A 13,385-nucleotide genomic window follows, 5' to 3' on the forward strand; every position below is an offset into this window, starting at 1 on the left:
TATGGGTTTTTTTTTTCAGTTCAATTTAGGATGTTGTCTTGCCACGGGCGTCACTATGACTTTGTGTCTCCCTGGAATAACTTCTTTTTTGCTCTTTTATCTTAGCTGTTATGTTATAATGCTGTTATGGGTTCTCTCCTTGCAGATTTGAATAAACACAAACGCTACGAGATCCGTCTCAGCGTGTACAACGCCGTGGGGGAGGGTCCTAGCAGTGCACCACAGGAAGTGTTCGTTGGAGAGGCTGGTATGTTTCTTTCTTTCACTGTGGAACATGTGTGTTAATCTGCTTACCTCTTTATTTCTTAAATGTCACACTCTGCCCCCCTTTTCTAGTCCCAACAGCCCCACCGCAAAACGTGGTGGTCCAGTCCTCAACAGCCACACAGCTGGATGTCACATGGGACCCTCCTCCTCTGGATGCTCAGAATGGGGACATACAGGGTTACAAGGTATGAATTATGTGTTTTTTTTCTGTGTTGCCACAAATTATTTTCATTGCATCATGCCTTCCTTATTTTTTGAATTATTTTCATTGAAAAAAAAAACTGAATGAATTCTGCATCCTCAACTCTATTATTCTGTTTATAGATCTATTTCTGGGAGTTTCAGCTCCAGAATGAGACGGAGCGCCTGCGTACCCTGTTCCTGCCGGAGCTCGGCGTGAAGCTTAAAAACCTGACAGGCTACACCACCTACATGATCAGTGTGGCGGCCTTCAATGCTGCAGGGGATGGACCGCGCTCCCTGCCCACTAGAGGGCGCACTCAGCAAGCAGGTGAGTTACACTGAATCCAGATGTGGAGAGAGAGAGATTAGAGTTATCGTTCAGAAGACCAGGGGCATTTATCTTCCAGCTCAAACCTTCTTCTGCCAAAACTATGAGACATTTCAGAGTCTGAGGCTCTGTGCTTCTCACTGCCTCTCTGCCTTTCCCCTATCTGTCGCTTTCTGTCATCTGCACAGTGAAAATGTATCCTCATTGTTTAAGTGCCTGTGTAGAGCAGTGTCTCAAGGTAAGCCCCTCCATTCAGTAACAAAAGATGCCTCAAGTTAAGATCATGAGCGCTTTCATGGTCACTGTGTCACACAAAACTGCATAAAACTGAAGTGCACATAATGTAAAACCCACTCCTCCTATTCACCAAGAAATAGAACATTTTCGCTAAAGAGTTTCATCCCGTGAGATATAGCCATACAGATCAGAGTTCTCTTGCCACCTCTTCCGGGACGAGCCAGGGGGGTGGAAGCCCAATGACAGCGGAGGAGCAATGAATACAGAGTGCGGGGGACACATGTAGATTAGTTTTTTGGCTGCAGCGGCACAAAGACGTCTGTGTTTACCAGCGAGCGAGAGTCCCTCCTCTGCGGTTTCAGCACAAAAATGGTTTACAGTTTAAATTTCTCCCGTCTTTTTCCGCCCCCTTGAAGGCTGTGACATTGGCGAGGGGTACAAAGTGCTGAGAACTTAAAAACACAGGCAGGAATTTTGGCTCTCTGCACCACAGGGTACTGGGAAGTGAGCCAGCACAAGCTTTTGTGAATTTTATGCAGAATTGCGGCTAAATCCTGACACTTAGCTGGATCTGGGTTGGGTCAGCAGGCGGAATTCTCACAGCTCTTGTTCAAGGTCACAGAACGATTTTGCGCACTCTCCTGTCTACCTTGGGTTTGCTTTTTGGTGACTCATTTGTGTGTCTAGTCATACTGGATCTGTGTGTGTTTGTTTTTTTATCCACATATTTCCACATTGATCTGGGCCCCACGGCCGCTATTTTTAAATGCACCAAACATTTTATTGTTCATGCTCTGATAATAAGCAATGAACAATGAAACCTCTTTCACTGTTAATCTCATAGTATTCCTGTTTCATGTCAACCAGCTTAATATGATTTGCATGAATATGTCAAAGCACCTTCCATGCTGTTACTACGAACCCCGCTTTTGGATTTCACTCTGACGTGTTGCTCCGATGCTACTTTTTTGTTGACAGTGTAATTTACCCAAATGTCTAAAGAATTTGAAGAAAATTATTATGAGAGCGCCCGCAACAGGAGCAATTTAACAAATGTACTAAATTACTATTGTGACTTATGAGAACTCAGATGTTTACTGAAGAGGAAAGTCAAGAAGAAGATACATAAATGTTGCTGAACTTCAAATTGTTGTTGTATAAATGTTTCACTGAGATTTTACCAATTCATTTTCATGAGCATGTACTCCAGGGTGGTATATCCAGGTCTTTGCAGCTCAGTATGCAGTGTATGTAGTGTTTTGTCTCAGTACTGTGAAGCGATCCAGCTGTCATCACCTCTTTACCCCTTTTCTTCACCCAAAGCGCCCAGTGCTCCGAGCTTCATCCACTTCAGCGAGCTGACCACCACCTCGGTCAACGTGTCCTGGGGAGAGCCCAAGCAGGCCAACGGTATCATTGAGGGCTACCGCCTGGTTTACGAGCCCTGCACTCCGGTCGATGGTGAGAAACTCCTGCCTGGAGCCTAATAACTCTGCCATGTCTTGACATTCCTCAGCTGGCTGTGTCAGGCAGTGATTTACAACCTCTAGCCTCGTTACTATGTTCGTTCTTAACCCACGCTGCTTAAGCTCATGCTCTAATGTGTTGCAGATGAGTATAGGCCCCGCAGTAGCATATATGGCATGGCTGATAAAATATCCTGGAAAGCTCTGGTTAAACTTTGCACAGCTTCCTCTCTCGCTAAGAGAAACATGGCTAATAGCTGGCTAAGTGTAGTTGCCTGGACCAGATTGCCAAGTAATTGGGAGCAGAGGTGGAATGCAGAGCTGAGGCTGCTGTGGTCCCTCGGCTATCCGCTAATAGACCCAGAGCAAAGCTGAACAAAGTAGCAAAGACAGGGAGTATCAGCTTGTCTGTCCTGGTGTCTCTTCCTGTCTGGCTATCTCGGAGGCTGCTGGAATAATGCACCTTCTCTGTTGATTCTGGAAAGATGTGTGTGTGTGTGTGTGTGTGTGTGTGTGTGTGTGTGTGCGTGCGTGTGTCTGTCAGGTCTTCTAACTCTTTGTCATTGTGAAGTTGTCTACGTTCTTCTGTGTGTCTGTTCAAACAAACAAAGCTTGGCTATTTGTCGCTTGTAGAAAGCAGCATCTAGAGTCTTAGTGTTTCCTGTACAGACTCCTCTCCTCGCACTCCAGGTGTCAGTAAGATAGTGACAGTAGATGTGAAGGGCAGCACTCCCTTGTGGATGAAGATCAAAGACCTAGCCGACGGCGTCACCTACAACTTCCGCATCCGTGCGAAAACGCTCACTTATGGCCCCGAGGTCGAGGCCAACATCACCACTGGGCCTGGAGAAGGTGCTTTTTATTCTAATGTTCGTGTCAGTAATTTAATCTTTTTGAGTGCCTCCCTGACAGAATGCCAGTTTTTCTAACTATCCATTTTTTACCTCCCCAAGGAGCCCCAGGCCCTCCCGGAGAACCCTTTATTTCTCGCTATGGCACCGCCCTCACACTGCACTGGACAAGCGGTGATCAAGGCCGTGCACCCATCACACGATACGTCATCGAAGCCAGACCGTCTGGTGAGACACACACATAAACATGTCTTTGCACGTGTCCCTCCTCGATGACGACTACAGCTTGAACAGCTGATATACTGACATCTTTTCTCATCTTGTCTTCAGATGAAGGATTGTGGGATATCCTCATCAAAGATATTCCTAAGGAGGTGACATCCTACACACTTAACCTGGACATGCTAAGAGAAGGGGTCACCTATGACTTTAGAGTAATTGCGGTCAATGACTATGGCTATGGGTCCCCGAGCGCCCCCTCCCCTTCCATATCAGGTATTTTAAAATGACCAGTTAATGCAAAACCGTGTTAATTATCTAATACATATTTCATTTAGATATTGATTTCTCTTATGTTTTCAGCCCAGAAAATTTCTCCATTCTATGAGGAGTGGTGGTTCCTGGTCGTGATTGCTCTGGTGGGCCTCATCTTCATCCTCCTGCTCGTTTTCATCCTCATCATTCGAGGCCAGAGTAAAAAATACACCAAAAAAGCAGATTCAGGTAGGAAACGCGACGGACTGCTGAACTGAGTGCCAGCATTTCACTTTCTCTGTCTGTTTCTGCAACTTAAGCTATCGACTGAAATTACTTTTCCCCTCGGACAGTTCTGCTGAGAATTGCATCTTAATGACTGCACATCCGAAAGTCTGTTCTATGAAGTAAAAGCGTGAAGGCTCGCACAATCAAAGTAAACCTATATTCCCTTACATTGTTTGGCTGACAGGCTACCAGTGAAACAGCTGAAACAGGCAGATGAATAAACATTATTGTTCATGTTTAACTGCAGTACGGATCGATACTGGGATAAATGGCTTGGCAGTGGTTTAATGCTGAGGTCATTAGTCAGACTGAGAGTAATTATATAACTACAGCGTTAGTGGCTCTTGCACCACTATATCAAGAAGCCAATTTTCATGATTGTGAATTATCCCAGGTGACATTACCGCTGCTGGAAACTCTTTATCAAGGTTTCTGTCTTCAAACCCAAAAGCATAAGGCAGGGGAAGTTAATCAACATTAGTGGACTGGTTGTTAATACATTGTGGTTGGTTGGCAACTAATCACAATGGAGGTACCTAGGGCAATTTTTCTAGTCTTGGTCTGGCCACCCATAAGCTCAGAGTAGTCAGCAGTGGAGACAAACAGAGTGTTAGGAGGGGATGGAGGGAGATTCGCAGGAAAGAGTGAAGGGTCAGGTCAAGCCTTCAACTGGTGACTTTAGCTTAGTCAGCATTTAGCATGATGCCAGGGTTACCAGGGTCAGTAAACAGGGACTGGCTAGACCAGTACAGACAAGGACTGTGTTTGTGAGGGGATACAAAGAGGGCTTCTTAGCCCCTCTCAGTCTCTCCCCAGTTTTCCCAGCCGTGGAGCTGGACTGTCCGACTGGCGGCTGTTTGTTTTACTGGACAGTGGGGCCAGACTGACTGACTGATGATGATGTTCTACAGATGAAGTCATTTTGATGATAATAAAATACGTGTATACACAAGTTAGGAAAAAAAGTCTGGAGTTTTATTGTTTTTGTTGAACTAATACTGTACTTAAGACTGAAATTGTTTTTCGAGATTTGACTACAAAGATCACGAATCACTTATTTCATTCCACGACCCACACAGTGTCGTCCTCATACCCCTGTCCAGGCAACCACTCCAACTGCACAGCGCTGCCTCTGACCCATGGAGAGATGGTGCGCCTGGATGAGGGACGCTTCCCAGCCCTGGAGCTTAACAACAGACGCCTCTCCGTGAAGAACTCCTTTTGCCGCAAGAACGGCATCTACACACGGTCAGTGGGAAGCACTGCGGGCTAAAAAGATGCCATCAGTCATACACTCACAACCAGCTGTGGTGTTCAGCTGACCCTTGCGTTCATTTCCCATAGGCAAAATATCCCACTTCATAAAAATATTGTTAACTCAGTTTTGCCTGAGTTTCCTTTTCCAGTAGAGTGTGTTACTTATGATACTGACAGGAATTAATAATGTAGTGTTGTGTGCCCCCTTCTTCCCTCAACAATAGTCTGTCATTCTTGAGAGACCAAACCGAGCCTGGAGGAGCCCGGCTGCTGATTTGAGCCTCCTTCCGCTCCCCTCGTTGATATTCCGTGTTTGTGCGCGGCGACAATTTATATAAGGGGACAACACAATACCAGCTAATTAGCATTCATGAGCTTGTGCATGGGCTCTTTGTCTGTCCATCACTGCCTCAGACAAAGGGTGCTTATGGGTCAGAGCCGGCCATTTTCCTTTGGCCTTGAGCCCAGAGTTTCTCCCAAGTGCAGTGCTGTGAGAGCTATCTCAACATAAAGTACGACTCTGTCAGTGTGAGAGCACGTCCTTGCATCCATCAGCGGGACTTTGGCAAGCTGGCTCTTTGGTAATATTTATATAAACATTAGATAAGAGGAATTTCACAAACTCTGCAGCATGAGAGGCAAAGGGAAAGTAGAGGCATGGGTCACACATTTTGTGACTGGTCACGTGGTCGTGTTGGGGGATGGGGGTTCAGAGTCTGCTTCTTGTCACAGCGAGAAAAAAAAAAAAAACTGAGGAACATTAGTGTGCACATTATGGTTGAATGTGCTAGAAGGGGGTGCAATAAGGGCAAAGGAATCTATGCTGTTTTCTCCTTGACCAAGACGGCCGAGAAGAGGATCAAAGCGCCCTGAGATCCTCCCTCTCTTTGAAGGGCTCCAATCTGGTTCCGTACTCTCTGCTAATGATCTGTGGACTAAGGAGGAAGAGTGGGAGGGCTCCCTGTGGGATATTTGAAAGGGTGAGAGAGAGAGAGATGAATTAGACAGATAAGGCGAAGAGGAAAAAAAAAAAAAATACAGTGCTTCTAAATAATTCAAAGCTTGCTGGCTGCATTTTGTGTTGAGTGTGGTACAGGATCCATCGCCCCTCCGCTGCACTCACGTGGCCCCTTCCTTTTCTAATGTCTGATTTAACCTTGTTTGAATTCTAAGTAGATGTTGTTTTTTTCACAGTCTGCCCCCTCATGTCATCCCCTTTAACCTAAAAGGAGATGTCCCTTTGTTGTGTCAATCTTTTCATGGCTGTTGTCATGTTGTGTCTTCTAAGCTTCCTGTTCTTGGCATTCCCAGTGATTAAGCTCCTGTATATATCTCAGCACATATTCATATTTACTTGAGAGGTCGTCAAGGTTGTCTGCTTTATGCTTTAGTATTGCACTTGACATCACAGAGTTTTATGCTTGTCTTTTCTGCCCCCACGTACAGCGTTTTCCATTTCAGATCATTTAAACATTTACTTTCATGCCATTCCCAGTTTATGTAATTCTCTTTTTCTTTTTTTTCTGAAGCCAACTGAGCGAACTCTTCTCTAAGCGTTGTATTCGCCTGAGTTACATACCAAGCCCACTGATGTAGCTCAGTGATGTGAAGGTAGTGGTCCGGTTTTGGCCCTCGGACCATCCCATTCAATCTCAGCAGACCTTGAACACAGAAGCGGTCTTTACTGCAGAAGAAGAAGAAATAATTGCCTGCAGATTTCTCTCTCTGCTTCACTTTACAGACTTAATGACTGGAGCCAAAAGAAGCTAGGGGTCTATTTACTTGACCTGCACTCATAAAAGAACTTCATAATACTTTGCCGAGCTCAGGGCCATGCTTAGTTACGCAGCTTTTCTGCAGGAGGTCTAAATCTATGACTGACTCAATCTGTACAGTCATTCAGCTCTAATCACCACGCAGAATCCTTTCATGGACATACTCATATGTTTTTGCACAGAATCCTGTTTGTGTATCTCATGACGGTTAGAGTTAGTTGAACTCATGCAGAACTCACCCCCTGCCAACGCTCCCAACAGACATTTGGCAAAGATCAGTAGGAAGTAGCAAAAGTATAAAACCAAATATAATCTCTTCCCTGCTTTGTGTATTACTGGATTCCAGGAATGCACAAATAACTCGTTCTGTGCTTGTCTGAAGTAAGCTATCATTTTCATCAATGAGTCTGCGCTGAATCTCTGCATATTCACCCCACTGAGTCCCCCCCCCCAGTGGGATGATGAATCTCCTTCATTTTTTGAGCTGCTTTGCAGGCTTTCATTAGTCATCTGAAAGGTGTCAGTCACAGGAATGACAGGTTTTAATGTTTACTCAAATGTGTTCTCAAAGAAGAGAGAGCTCTAGAGGTTCCCAAAGAGAAATATGATGATGATCAAATGAAACATTTTTCTTATATAACCATTGTGTGTCACTCTCACTCGGGTTCTATCTTTTGCTTTTTCGATCTCTCATATAAATATACATATAGCAGTCTCCTTTTCTCCAATCTGTCCAGGTCTCCACCTAGACCCAGTCCTGGAAGTCTGCACTACTCAGACGAGGATGTCAGCACTAAGTACAATGACCTGATCCCAGCAGAGAGCAGCAGTCTGACTGAGAAACCCTCTGAGATATCTGACTCTCAGGTAAGCAGTGTCCCTGACTCGCAGCTCATGTCCTCACAGTGAACTTGAATTTAAACTGTTTAAGCTGTCTAAACTCAAAAATACTCATATTCCACTGTCTTTTACTTCTATCGCAGTCATAGTAACCTCCACTCTTTTTGTCATAATCGCTGCTTTGCTAGATGCAAGAAAACTAGATAGCTGTTTAATTACGAAGCAGCATTTCTAATGATGAATTAATGACAGCCAGCAAGACATTCCGCCTTAAGTGAATCACCATTTATCCTCTGTTAGCGCAGGCCAGTCATGGCTGACATCTCTGAGTTTTAATGTTGATTTCTCCCATGGGAGAAAGTGTGAGGCCGTTTCTCATGTCTCATTTGTCTTGGAATATCTTCACAACTAATTAATTTTCCTCAAACAGGAAATGTCATGTTAATCTGGCCTGCTGGGTTTCAACTGGTCACGTGACGATCTGAACAAGCTCAGTCTATGTGTGTGTGTGTGTGTGTGTGTGTGTGTGTGTGTGTGTGTGTGTGTGTGTGTGTGTGTGTGTGTGTGTGGAATAGGGAGGTCCAGTGAAGAGATGGGGAGGGTAGAAGTGATGAGAGATGATGGATATGAAAGGCAGAGAGGCGGATTGTAGCATATTCTGAACATCTGTCTTCCCACCCTTGCTCCAGGTCTCCCTGGCCAATTTATCTGGTACCTGCACAGTCAAAACATTGTTCAATCCGGTTTGAACAAACACGTCGCTCCCGGGAGACACAAACTGGTGTTATTCTTTTCCTCCGCATAGCCCTCCCACTGTTTACGTGCCACTTGTGCAAATAAATGGTGCTTCAACATCTGTTAAGCTGTAGTGTCTCAACAGAGCGGTAGATGGGCAGGCACTTATCAGGCACACAAATGTGCCAAGTGTGCAATGTTTTCTGTGAGAGTAATTTGCTCTTTTTTTTTTTTTTTTTTTCCAACTGTTTGTGTTTCCCAAGCCTGTACAATGTGCTGGAACGGCGACAGGATTCACCCACACACACATTTATTACTTATAAGGCTGATGGCTTCATATTACAACAAAAAGCAAATTAATCCTGTAAACATTATCTCTGTCCAATTCTAGGACGCTCTTGTGTACGCTTATCACAGCTGTGCTCCACAGAGCTATGGGTGAGCTCCTATTTGTGAAAGATGCTTGAGAAAAGTGATTATGTGCCCCGTAGAATTGCACATGGATTAATAGACTCCTAGTTGTCTCTCAGTAGATATTCCCCTGCTGTGTTATGACTCAGTATTGTGCGGTTCGTCACTAAGGATGCTGAAATAGAATTAGCCTTGATTTGTGAACATGTACGTGTAGCTGTCTTTATCCTCTGCAGTCTTTTGTTTTCCACTAGTCACTATTTTGTAACTATGAAGGTGTTTTTTTCTGTTTCACGCTGACTCACAGGGCAGCGACAGTGAATATGAGATGGACCAGAGTCGGCAGAAGACCCACTCCTTCGTCAACCACTACATCAGCGACCCCACCTACTACAACTCCTGGCGGAGGCAGCAGAAGGGCGTCTCTCGTCCGCCAGCGTACGGCTACTCCCAGCCCGAGCCCCTGGTGGAACAGGAGTCGCGGCCACACCCCCCACCCGTGCCCCCTCTGCCCCCTCTCCTCCCCCAGAGTGCCCCGTCCCCACAGCCGCAGTGCCAGGGCCAGGGCACCCTGTTCAGGCCTAAGGGAAGCCGGACTCCCACCCCCTCCCTGCTGTCCTCTGAACCCCCCAGCCAGCACGGCACCCTCTACCGGCCCCCCAGCAGTCTGGGCTGTGCCGCTCAGGCACCTACCGCGGGCTTCTCCTCTTTTGTTTGACACACAGCTCTCCTTCCAATAACAACAGGACCCTGAGGACGAGTCTTTGATTTTGTTGTTGTTGGTTTATTTGTATTTCGCTTTTTTTTTTCTTTCTTTTCTTTTTTTTCTTTTTTTCTTTTTTCTTTTTTCTTGACTCTGTCTTACTGACAGAGTTGTTGCTCAATATTAAGCATTGCAGGCATCTTGAATAGCGCTTTCTCCTCTGTGAAGAGTGTGTGTGTATGATTGTGTGTAGCACGTATGGTTGGTTAGTCCATGTGATATGTATTTCATGAAAAGACAATCATTTGAGAGTTTTTATGCGTTGCTTAAGTAAATTTATTTGACGGTTCAACCACGTAAACAAGGGATAAACAGAACCCAAGGTTCTGAAAAAAAAAATCCTTGTTTTAAAACACTGTATTATTGTTTAATATGAGAGCTTTATGGAAAAACAACCACCTTGGAACCATATAGAGTATGGACCACTTGGCTTGCTGAGACTGGACAATGGAAAAACCCACTCTGATGGAAAAATATGCTGTTTGACGAAAGGACAAAATAGTGAGAAATTGACTCTGACTTGGAGAGAGACGCTAATGGTCTCTGTGGCCATTGGCTGCCTTTGACTTTCTCACTCTGCCTAATCATTGTTGGAACTGCATTATGTGTTTACTATATGTACTTGTCTTATATTGTTTACCAGATATTTATATCAATCAGCTTCAAGCTCAACATTTTCAGAACATCACTAGTGACAATGTTATGAATCACATTAAAGCATTGTGGCACCTTTATAGTAGTCTGGGGAATGTGTTGATTGTGTGCTGGTACTCATGTCAGTAGATACACAGACATAGATAACGTTGATCATTGGTGCATTGGGTTGCTTTTATGTTGATCACAGACAGAGGACCAAAAGCACAAATCTTCCTCTTCTTCACATGAGATTATCTAATCACAACCACATCCAGCATAATGCTTTTAATAGCTGTCAATGAAGAACAAGAATAACTCGCTTTGATCGAGTTACTAAGACATAAAGAACATTAATAAAAGGTTGTTGACATAGCAAAGTAGATCTATACAGGTCTAAACCATGGTGTTGATTTTCACAACAGTGACCAAACTGAAAGCTCTAATTTTGAAAAAAAAAAAAAAAAAAAAATTGAATGCAACATTTTTTAAGGAATGTGTTTCTGTGACATTACTGGAATGGCAGTATGAAACTGCTCACTCACAGAGAGTAAACTTTCAAAGAAAAAGCTCATGTCTTTTGCAATCTCAGTTTGTTCACGAGATGGAAGAAGCAGTCAGCTTCATTGTGTATATGTTTATTTAAAAAGCTTTATTTAAGGATGGAAAACAACGATAACAACACATGTATTGTGCGTGTCATCCACCACCAAGGACTGTGTTGTGACATGATTTGTGTTCAGCGTGTTACAGTGTAACATGGCGTTGATAATGATGACTGAAAATGTGTTTTATGCTCACAGTACACACGTATACATGTGTCATGATGAGATGGCTCCTACAACAACACCTTTGAATATGCTGGTTCTTGAACGGGACATTGCTGTGCTGGGGTTGGACCCATAGTGTATAAACTTAGACAGTTGGTCCACAAATATCATCTGTCAAATTTCCAGTGTGAACATAACTGTATACATCATGAAGGAAATAATATGGACCTATTCATGGTAGCTCTCTAAAATAAAATATTCTATTTTGTAATGGCTTTTTCTTTATGCCTCATCTGAATATTTTAGAATTTAACAGGAGACAGATAATGTTGGCAAATGAGGTTGTGACATATGAGAGGATTGGTAAAGCTTTGAATTTCTGACCCTGCAGACAACTATTTTACACAGACAGCTCTAAGTAGACCTTTTTGCATAGTCTGGAAGACAAAGTGATTATAGGTGACACTCGATCCTACAGTGCAGAAATGACCTGATTCTCTCAGCCACAACAGAGACATAATTGGAATGCATAAGAGCATGAGTTACAGGGAAGAATTTGAAGAAGAACCTGATCCGGTGCAAGCACGCTGAAAAGCTGAGGGGAGGGTTGGAGAGTGTGCCCGGGTAATCTCCTTATTTCAGGCCGGAAAACATTGATCTTAAGAAAGGCAAAGGGGGGAAGAAACAGAGGGATCAGGCTGGAAGGTTTTAAGGGAGAAGAAAAAGTCAAGTCAAGGGTACAGATAGTTGGTGTTGGAACATATTTATTCAAAAACTAACAGAACAAAAGACGTTATTAAATTCACAAAAGTGGCTGGATCGTCATGTGGATAATTTATCATTAAGCAAATGCCATCCTTTTTTATTGAGTCACATTACAACGATGTGGAAAGTCTGACTTAAAGTATTCCCCAACACAAAGTCGAGAATTGCTGTAGCTCATGTTCACTTTACAGCCTAACAACAACAGAAACTAAAGCTCAGTTTTAAAAACTAAATATAACATCTTGCTTTGTGATATATTAAATAATTCTATTTTGTAACTCAAAATTATGGTAATTCTTCACACTCAACTCTACCATGACTATTTTCACCTTCTGCCAATTCACTGCAGGGAGGCACACAGAGTAATCTTCTGTTCACACGCACTCACCCACAAACGCACGCGCACACACACACGTACACATGCACACACACACACACACACACACACACATAGATGTGGCTTCACATCAAGAAATCTGTTACATTTTTACATTTCAGTTCAGTCAGTTTCCTCATGGGACCGACTTATACAGAATGTGTCCTAATTCTGACTGTGCTTGTTAGAGAGCGTCAGAGCACATTTGCAACACAGCTAACTCATCTTGACTGGTGACTACAAAATTAGGACAAAATCACAATGTGTGATACAGATTGGAATTGGAAGTTACAGCTTTTAGAAAGTTCTGATGAACGAAGACTTTGCTCAAAATGTCTGTTTTTATCACATTTCACTCACAGACACAGTGGCGTCACATACACCTGTCAATATATGCAGTCAGTGCAGGCATCTTGATAAAAAGGTCAGACAGTCATAGTCCTAGTTTTTGTGAGCAGGGTCAAAGCCCTGGAATGGGTTCTACATTAGGTTTCTCCACTGTCCACTGCAAGACAGCGTGGTGATATTTTTATGCTCAACCAATCAGGGCTGCTTGGATCTAGTATTTGTCCTTGGCCGCTGGCACACAAACTGCCATGCACAAATAGGCTAAAAGGTTATAGGGTGACGCCTGACTTTATTTGACACCCACTGCAGTGAAATAACAAAATCATAAGATTGATATTATACCAGACACATTTGAGCAGGCCTCCAATCCACTCCAGCTTCCCTTCTTCCACTGAGAATGGAAAGGCAGAAATTGTCACATCACACAACTCCTCTTGTGGATCTGCTGGCACCACAGCAATAGCCACGCAGAAGAGATACGCAAAAGTGCTGCCAAAAGTCCAAAATGAAAGTTCTGGGAGGTTAAAGGGATCCAATGTCCAATCTGGGAGAAACTTCGACGTCTGACCCTGTAAGCCGTACTGTAAGCAGATGGAGAAATCAGAGGGACAAAGGCCA

General features: G+C 43.8%; 1 protein-coding gene across 1 annotated transcript in view; it reads left to right on the forward strand.

Moving 5' to 3' along the window:
* The window catches only part of LOC111227146 (protein sidekick-2-like), an 80,504-nt gene extending 70,674 nt beyond the window's left edge, over nucleotides 1-9,830 (forward strand). The window contains exons 35-45 of the mRNA XM_022752560.1: nucleotides 146-247; nucleotides 337-452; nucleotides 592-778; nucleotides 2,339-2,476; nucleotides 3,172-3,333; nucleotides 3,435-3,560; nucleotides 3,663-3,827; nucleotides 3,915-4,055; nucleotides 5,198-5,342; nucleotides 7,864-7,993; nucleotides 9,420-9,830. Coding sequence (XP_022608281.1) covers nucleotides 146-247; nucleotides 337-452; nucleotides 592-778; nucleotides 2,339-2,476; nucleotides 3,172-3,333; nucleotides 3,435-3,560; nucleotides 3,663-3,827; nucleotides 3,915-4,055; nucleotides 5,198-5,342; nucleotides 7,864-7,993; nucleotides 9,420-9,830 — 1,823 coding nt within the window. The remainder of the gene's footprint in view (nucleotides 1-145; nucleotides 248-336; nucleotides 453-591; nucleotides 779-2,338; nucleotides 2,477-3,171; nucleotides 3,334-3,434; nucleotides 3,561-3,662; nucleotides 3,828-3,914; nucleotides 4,056-5,197; nucleotides 5,343-7,863; nucleotides 7,994-9,419) is intronic.
* Nucleotides 9,831-13,385: the final 3,555 nt, after the last annotated feature.

This window comes from Seriola dumerili, unplaced genomic scaffold (genome assembly GCF_002260705.1).
Source record: "Seriola dumerili isolate Sdu_G_001 unplaced genomic scaffold, Sdu_1.0 BDQW01000169.1, whole genome shotgun sequence".
Taxonomy (NCBI): Eukaryota; Metazoa; Chordata; class Actinopteri; order Carangiformes; family Carangidae; genus Seriola; species Seriola dumerili.